Source organism: Plectropomus leopardus, chromosome 21 (genome assembly GCF_008729295.1).
Source record: "Plectropomus leopardus isolate mb chromosome 21, YSFRI_Pleo_2.0, whole genome shotgun sequence".
In the NCBI taxonomy this organism is placed as follows: domain Eukaryota; kingdom Metazoa; phylum Chordata; class Actinopteri; order Perciformes; family Serranidae; genus Plectropomus; species Plectropomus leopardus.
Genome location: NC_056483.1, coordinates 13641183 through 13650284, shown reverse-complemented (window position 1 = coordinate 13650284; position 9102 = coordinate 13641183). Strand labels below are relative to the sequence as shown.

Below are 9102 nucleotides of genomic sequence, written 5' to 3'. Positions count from 1 at the left end.
CCCGCAGGACTCACTCCACCAGACGGCGACAAAGCTGCGGTACAGATCTGCTGGCTGCGTTTATATCGCATTTAAAGTCCATTAATATTTAACTTCGAAACCTGGGGCGACATCACTTCTCGTGTATTGCTTTCAGATGCCTTTTACAAATATAACCTTTGAACTCTGAGCAAATTGGTGAAATTACTTTAAAAGATAAAAGTAATAAACATGGGAAAAGAGACAATAAGCAGAATTGAATTGTTCGACAAACTGCAAGATATTAGTAGATAAAGAAAAATAGGCTATTTTTTTTAAAATAATTCTTTTTAAAAAAGCTAGGTTTTTTTTTTTTTTAAGGAAAAATGTGTAGGGGAAAACGAAAAAAGCTAGGGGTGAAACTATATTTATTATGATCATTATTAGATATTTAAAATTATGTCACAGAATTATTGTAATTCTTAGTCTTAAGTCTTTGTTCTGTTGTATTTGTCACATTTCTTTCTTTCTTTCTTTAACCAAACTAATTTTAAGCTATAAAAAAAATACTTTTTACTAATTCCTTGCTCATTTTTTGGTTAACTTCTTCTCATTTCTCATTGATTCCTCTCCACGTTTTAAAAGAAATCAAGCCAATTTGCTTGGGTTTCAAAAGATTCAATTTGAGGTATTAATTAAAAAAAACAACTAAACATTTCTGGCTGAGTGTTAGTTTATTGTAATTGTATTTTTATGTAGCTATGGACCTATTTCTGAATCCTTAATAAAGTCATTATTGTTATTATAGTGGTCCAAGATCAGGGAGGAGATTTTTCCCTTTCCTGGTATATCGCTGGCATATCAAACACTAGCGTAACACGTGGGTATTTAAAAGAAAATCTGTAAGAGACACACATATACAAACTTCAGTCCAATTATCAGACATTACACAGGATAGGCCACTTTGGTGTGAGGGGAATCAATGATTATTTGACATGTATTCAACATAAATCTGTAGCAGCAGTAGACAGAAGGAAAGAAACTTATGTGAGGTGAATGTGAGGAGAGGAAAAAGACTATTTCTGAGCAGACTTAGACTTTTGTATAAAAATTGTGCTTTATAATATTTAAATGAGAGTGGCTGTAATACTGTAAATTGTGTGACAACACTGACCTGTAATCCCCATTTTTAAGTGCTCACGAGTAAAGAGACGAAACAAGTAAATGTGACATACCATTGTACAAAAGCACCCTAAACTTGTTTAATGTAAAGGGTGTGTTTGGGTGCATAATGTGTTTGTCAGAGAGTTCATGTCAGCTGGTTTGTCAAACATGAATGCACTTCAGTCTTTTCATAATAAACTGTCAGGGTGTGTTTGCCCTATACTTGACTACATATTCAATACAAGCCTGGACACATGCTCCTTTAACATTCTCATAATTAAAGATTAGTTTAACAATGTCAACCAACTGTAGAGCATTTTTTTAGTAGCTGTATTAGTCTGACTGGTTTCGGAATCCAAAGGAAGCAGAATCAGCTGCTAATATCTCGAAACATTCAGACAGTGATGACCCTGTGATCTGCTGACCCCTGCAGTGAACTAGCCAACCAACACAGCAGTGACACTTTGCAGAGATGCAGTGAGAAAAAGCTCTGGAAGATACAATGCCGTCATTTTACAATACTTAAAACCTAGAAACATTTTCATGAAATGTTACCTTGTGATATCAATCAAAAGATTAAAGAAAACTAGTAGTCAGCTTTTTTTTTTTCTTAAAATGTCTAATTTGTTCCAGGCAGATTTATGCATAGTTCTGGTTTTACGTGTTTGGATTTTCAGATATCCATCTCTGATGTGTCTGCATTTACTACAACAGAATGGAAGTAAATGGAATCTAATTTTTGGTGCTCACAATATTTGAATTTAACAGTGATGCATCTTTTCAGAAACTGCGTCCAGATAACTTATATTTATCTACAGAGTTTGTGTGTAACTGTGCTCATTGGAACTTCTTTCCATTAAAGAAATTATTTCTATGAGAACTTTTGAAAAATGATTTTTTAAAATAATGTGCGTTTAAATAATTCTGTGAGTACCTCCTTTATACTGCATTGGTGGCAGAGAAAGATTCAAAGACTAACAGATTTTTTTTTTAAATTTCCACAATTTGAACAAAATTGCTGAACAAATCCGTACAATGGAGCCTAATACATTGTGCAAGATGCATTTGCTTCTGCCTGTAAATGTCACTTAACTTTACAAACAAAAATTAAGAAACTTCAATGCAGGTTTTCAATACCCACAATAAGTCCTATGGTGTATATTATAATACTTTATCAAGCTACACATTTCTGGTGGCATCTACTCCAAATCCTTTAGCTCTATCTGATGCAGTGAATGTTTTGTGCACTGTCCAATTGAATTAAACTAAATAATAATAAAATAAAAAACTTATATATAAAATTCCTGCTGAAATGAAGCTGTGACAGCGAAATGAAAACTTCCTCTTACTTTCTCTATTATAAACTTCATTCCTCCTCTCGATCTCAGTGTCAGGATACATCTCAGGGCAGTTTAAGAGGGATTTGTCTGGACACAATCAGCCTATGTGAACAAGCCTCGTCCTGGATGCTGTCCTATTCATATGGCTTCCCATTCTTCTCATGCGTGGCTCACTAATTCAGGCAAAGCCTATTAACTGGCACTCCAGTAGACAGGAAGAGACAGATTGACAGTTTATATTTAAATCAGTGTGTTTTGCACTGAGCACCTCTCTATAAGTTAAAATGTAAATTGGGTCCAAACATTTTGTGTGATGGGTGAGGAGATTTGCCTGTACATGTTTGATTTTCCACCTCAATAAAAAAAAGAAAATTCTCATTGACATATAAATCTATTAAATTCACTTTTCAAACAAAAAATGCTCTCAAAGTTATTTTGGAGACCTGTTTAATATTCTAAGTGTGAGTTGAGCTTCTCAGTGAGTTTTAAGTGAAACCACTAGAGGGGGATAAACTTTCAGAGCATGCAGCAAAGTGAGTGGCAACCAGAGAAGAAAATCTCAAAGTGCAGCAGGTGAAGGAGGTTTGTTGCTCACCATGGTTGGGAAAGGGGAGGCCATCTGACCTGGAAAACAAGTTCAAACATTTTGTGTCTTACTGCAAACATTACAAACTCTGCAAATTCATTTGGTAAGTCCTCACACAGAAGCATTGTTTATGAAAACAATGCCTCCGTGCAACACAAATAAAATCTTTATTTCTGCAATCACTTGTCAAACAGGGTGTACCTTTTTCCTTGTATATTGGAAAGTTAACGCTAAATGAGGGAGTTGTCGGATACAATTTGGTGTCATCAAAAGCAAATACTCAGAGTTGGCAGCACAATTTAAGTGTTTTGATATCAGTTTGAAAAATCAAATTGTTTCCAATTGTTTCATTTCTCCGTCTTTCTGGTGACAAATTTTGGTGGCAAAATCACAATATGATGTAATATATACAAGGATGAAATAAAAATCTAAGCAAACGAACATATATATAAAACAAAATGCCAGCTTTTAGATTGTGTAACACTTTATAGAAATGCACTGTAGGTTGTTGATTCTTGAAGTGAGTTTTTCTCTTTTTTTTTTGATTGATATATCGCGGCAACAATTCAGGAAAACATGATTGCTCCTGTTTAAGGTGTGAATGTCCTACCCAACAACGACACTTAGCAGCTTGTAAGCGCCAGAAAACCCACAAATGGTGTTGAATAGCCCCAGTATTTCCTCACATGCTAAGCAGCTTCTTCGGGAAAGAACAGTCTCCAGCGTGCCAACGGGGTTCCTCCTAAGCCAACTTGTTTTCACTGTCTTGCTGGGAAGAAAGCGTCTGCACATTAGCACTACGTTAACATGAACAAAAGACATGCATTCCCGAAACTTAGTCTTTCAACACTGAATGACATCTTGCATAGGCACAAGGAGATCCAACTGTGCGCGAAAACACCCCCAGAATGTAGTGCGCTCTCAGAGCACCAAAATGTATCCAAATGACCTATTCTGCTACAGCTGAACAGTTATAGATTGTTGATTTTCTTCAAAATAAAAAAGCTTTTTTGGCGGTTTACATGTGCATGTTTTGCTCTCTGAACAAAAAGGCCAACCTACAATAATAATAGCAAAAGCAACATTGCTTAAAATGCATTCCTCAATCTGTAGGAGATTCTTTTGACAAAAAAAGAAAGACCAATTTATTGGGTGTGAAATATTAAAAGGAATGATGCCTAAATTGGCAACATCTTAACGTGTCAGCAGTTGTATATTAGCCATTCCTTTTGTATATTACTCACCAAAATTGTTGATTGCATGCAAGCTCCAATCGAAATTTCAGCTCTCTCTTGTATTCCACCCCATCCCCCACAAAGTTTTACTTTTCGCCTCTGCGCCCAAGTGTCACTCTCGAGAGAAAAGTCTTCATCGTGTCATATGAACAGCAGCATATTCTGTCGTTCATATGGACGTGGTACGATAATGTTTCCCTTGTTTCTGGAATTATTAAATGTAAAAGCAGTTATTTGTTTTTGGTGTGTTGCCAACTCCAAATACGCACTTAATGCTTTAGTCTGTCGTGCGTAAATCTTCTAAGCACCGATTCCAAAGCAAACTCAGAATCTGTGCGTTGTAAGTGGCATGTGTTGATATTATCATAAGGGTTATTTACAAGTTTACTGTTTTTCTCTCGCCCCTCCTCGTACACGGACCCTCCCCAGCCCCCCGCAGCGATCAGTCATTCTGCTCCCAGATAACGCGTCATTCTCCCCTCGATTACGCAGCGGGATTTACATGAAACTGTTAATTGTTTGCTCTTCAAATAGAGTCAGCCTGGAGCCAGCAGTCTGCCAGAAGTTAAGGACCGACTCTTTGGCCTCCCTCCCCCTCTCCGTGCTCCTGTCCGAACGTGCGGGTCCGATCTTCCCCCTCTGACTGATCAGCATGACAAAGCACTGGCCGGAGCAGATCCTCTTGGCACCACCCGCTCCGTCCCACCTCGGAGAACATCACGGCCATCAACTTGACTTCCACAGAAATGCGCAGCAGAGTTTTCCTCCCGGCGGTGTAGCGCGGAGCCCTCCAGCCCAACATTGGCATCGCCACTTGGCTCAGATGGTTCCGCAGCAGTTGTCGCGCTTGGAGAAGCCCGCAGCGCGTAACGAACATCTCAACACGGCGTTCATGGATAAAGTCACACCGGACTCCTCATACCCGAATCCTCAAGATGCCCACTTCAAACAGGAAACTATCACCTCGTGGAACGGCGAACAGGAGAAGAATAGCGCAAGCGGTGGGAAGAAAAAGAACTATCAGCGGTATCCAAAACCACCGTACTCGTACCTCGCAATGATAGCCATGGTCATCCAAAGGTCACCAGAGAAGAAACTGACGTTATCTGAGGTAAGAATGGATTTAGATCCCACACATATTGATATATGTTTGAGGGTGCAGACTTTACTTGTGGCGATTTGGATAGAAGTGGCGCACGGAGTGTTTTACGCACGGTGGTGCTCATGATGTCTTCTTAATCTGCGCAGCATTTCATTGGAATATATCTGCAATTATGAAATAAGTTTCTGTGGTATATTTCTATCGAGAAAGATACCAGGGAGTTACTGTCACTTTTTTAAGCAATAGATTGATAACTGACATTTACAGTTAACAAAGTGACACAAAACAGCAGCCTCTTGGTGACACTTGAGTGACTGCCATCCCTATCATTCTCGGTTTGCTTTGATAAGGTTGACCTGCAGTGAAACCAGACGCTGATCTGTATCACAAAAGATAAGATATACAGTGCATCACGTTTCATTTAAAGTTGTTTTACTGTTAAAGCACTGTCCAAACAAATTAAATTAAAATCTAAGACTATTTTCAGTGTAATTTCAACTTGTCTTATTCTTAATTCATATCCAACAAGTATATATTATGTGCCATACTGACATTTTTGTTTTTATTTCTAGATCCTCAAGGAGATCAGTACTCTCTTCCCATTCTTCAAGGGGAACTATAAGGGTTGGCGGGACTCTGTGCGACACAATCTCTCCTCATATGACTGTTTTGTGAAGGTAAATTCAAACTCTTTTAAATCCATGTACTCTCCTCAGTGGGCCCCAAAAAACAAGATTAAAGGGACAAGTAACCCCAAACATTAAATAACATTTTTTCCCTCTTACTTGTAGAGCTATTTATAAATTGTTATTCTTTTGGTGTGAGTTGCCAAATGTTGGAGATATCAGCTGTAGAGATGTTTGTCTTCACTCAAATATGATGAAACTAAATGGCAAGTGCCAAAAATGGTAGCACTGCAATGTTAGCTAGCTCTGTGGTGAGTATTTTTGAGCAAGCAGTGGATGCCGAGAGAAATGCCAAGAAAATAGCTCCTATATGACACTGATCACAACAAGGTCTGTGGATTATCTTGAGTAGCCGGGTCATGATTTTTTGAGACGAGACATTGCTGCTGAGTTTTTCAAATGTATTTTTTTGGCCTTTGAGCACCACAAGCCAAGTGCCATCTAGTTTCATTATATTTGAGAGAAGGCAGACATCGCTACTGCCAATATCTTAAACACTCAGCAACTCACACCAAAACAATCTAGAATGATGAATAGCACTACATGTAAGAGGAAATACATGTGTTTTTGACTTTGGGGTGCACTGTCCCTTTAACATTTGCATTGCACTATCCTGACTTGAGGTTGGTCGATCCTTTTAACCCCTGTAGAAATATGCTCTGGGGGCTCTGGATTGAACCCTCAAACCAGTTTTAAGCCTTTATCCGTTGTTATTGTGATGGTTAACAGTGAAACTAGTTCAGTCCTGCCTGACTAGGTTGTCAAGCCGAGGTGTCACCTCTCTGTCCGTCCTCCCTCCACCTGTAGGTGCTGAAGGACCCGGGGAAGCCTCAGGGCAAAGGCAACTTCTGGGCAGTGGAGTTGAGCCGCGTTCCTCTGGAGCTCCTTAAGAGACAAAACACAGCTGTGTCACGCCAGGATGAGACAATCTTTGCCCAGGATCTGGCCCCCTACATCCTGCAGGGACACAAGCCAGAATCGGAGCCACCGCCTGCCCCGGTGAACCCTCTCCCTGCCATGCGCTCAAGAAATCCCTCCCCGCCACCGGAGGACTTGTTCCGGCCCAAGCTGGACTCATCCTTTGCCATTGACTCTCTGCTGCACAGCCTGAGGCCACCTAGTGTCTCTGGGGATGTGGACGTGTCGACCAGGGACTGCTGGGGCAAGGTGGAGCGCCCTCGGCCTTCACCGCCTCCACGACCTCGCTACGCCTCCTCTGCCCGTAGTGCTTCAGCTAGCTCCGCCAGTCCTGCCTCCACCTCCTCCTCCTCCTCTGATGAGGAATGGAAAGGGATGCCCCTGTCTGGGAAGCGTGTTCCTCTTGATGGAGAAGCTGGCTCAGATAGTTATGAGGACTACAGACCACCACTGCACAAGTCCGCCCGACGGGAGACTGTTGCACCTCCATGGGAGCTCCCTACCTCCTACGCTAAATACGCTCCCCCCAATGCTGTCGCCCCACCCAGCATGCGGTTCAATGGCGGTCCTCTGATGCCGCTGCATGGCGGACTCCCCCTTTACGGCTATGGTAGCTCGCCTGTGGCGCCTGGTCACTTTTTGGGTCATGCTTATTGGCCCATCCTCCCCAGCGGACGAGTTTCTGTTCAAGCACCTCCCCTCATCATGGACCTGGACAACATGTTGCAATCCGTGCCTCCAAATAAGAGCGTGTTTGACGTGTTGGTACCGACCAATCAGAACTCTCACTCACATCATCAACCGCCCAGTCAGTACACCCTGCAGAACGGGCCTCCCCTAAACAGGTACCCTCAGTACTGACTGAAATACTGACTCATTTCCACAAATTGAGCCATACCGTCACTCAAAAATGCACGGATGCTAACCCACAAAGGAACTATATTTCTGCTGCAAATTCTCCAAAACTGAGTGTCCGTCAAGCTCAAGATATGTTGGCTGTTAATATGCAAAAAAAGGGCGCTGAACTACAGACCGTGTAACTGATGGATTTTTGTTTTTAAGAAGATAAGCCAGTGATTTTTTTTTAATGTTGAGATTTTAAAATGCAAACATCTCCTTGTTTTCTTATCAATATGTGCACAAAACAGCTATACGACAAAAATATCTACCTCAGGCATTCAATGAAATGGTGTTTGCATCACCACAGGCTCTTTGTTCTGGCAATTTTATTTGCACTGTTTTTTTTTTTTTATTGCTATGAATTTGCTTTTTTACACAAATTGCCTTCGCATGTTGAATGTATTGTTGGATTTAATCTGGAATTTAACAGTTGTGTGAAAAACTAATGGCATTGAGCAGGACTGGTGATGAATCAGTGAATTTGAGCTGCTAAGTAAACAACCTGCAATATTTTACTCAACAATTTGTCCTGACAGCATTCTCAACAGAATATAGGATGCTCAGATAACTAGCAGAAAATATCAGTTTTTTCCTTCGGCACGGTGAGTCTCTGTGCACAGATGTGTAATACTTGAGTTTTAGTGTGATCTGAATGAAGAAATATATAGGACTAGATGTTTTCTATAACATTTTTTTTTATCTGTTTCATTGGCATTATCCGACTCTAATAACTAGATAAATGGTAATATTGCATTTGGCCCTATAATTGTCTCATTTCAGTGTTTGATTTCACTTTGCAAAAGAAATCTGGGGTATATTTTATAGTCATTTAATCTGTGAAAATGCTGCATGTTCTAAGGACAGAGGAGACAATCAACCTCTATACTACCACCAATATCTACCTCATGTTTTTTTAAAAATATTTTCCGTGGGCTTTGCACTGCCAGCTTTTTGCACTATTTTGATGTCACTGTGATCATCATCTAAAGGAAATTGCTTATAAATGTCTGCCTACCTCGACAAGTGAATGTTTTATTTTTTGACGTTTTCCTGTGGTCTTGTTAAAGGTTTGTACAGTACTGAGCCAAAGTGAAAACAGAAGTTTAAGTATGAAAAGAAGGTTATGGAATTGTGCAGGGTGTGTTAATAAAATGCGGTTTATTTTAACTGTGCTGTTCAGTGTTGTATGTGGGAATCATTTTACTAACATCTT

At 40.1% G+C, this 9102-nt stretch overlaps 1 protein-coding gene across 1 annotated transcript; it reads left to right on the top strand.

Annotated features, from left to right (window-relative positions):
- Nucleotides 1-3017: 3017 nt before the first annotated feature.
- Nucleotides 3018-8231, top strand: foxh1 (forkhead box H1). The gene is made up of 4 exons (XM_042510588.1): nucleotides 3018-3151; nucleotides 4818-5394; nucleotides 5958-6062; nucleotides 6879-8231. The coding sequence occupies exons 2-4, from the start codon at nucleotides 4936-4938 to the stop codon at nucleotides 7848-7850; spliced, it is 1536 nt and encodes a 511-aa protein (XP_042366522.1). The 5' UTR covers nucleotides 3018-3151; nucleotides 4818-4935; the 3' UTR covers nucleotides 7851-8231.
- Nucleotides 8232-9102: the final 871 nt, after the last annotated feature.

Bases quoted from the DNA above. Each gene is read 5' to 3' on its own strand.
- foxh1 (XM_042510588.1), top strand. From the start codon at position 4,936: ATGACAAAGCACTGGCCGGAGCAGATCCTCTTGGCACCACCCGCTCCG. The intron at 5,395-5,957 runs GTAAGAATGGAT...TTTTATTTCTAG, and splicing joins AGAAACTGACGTTATCTGAG to ATCCTCAAGGAGATCAGTAC. The intron at 6,063-6,878 runs GTAAATTCAAAC...CTCCACCTGTAG, and splicing joins CATATGACTGTTTTGTGAAG to GTGCTGAAGGACCCGGGGAA.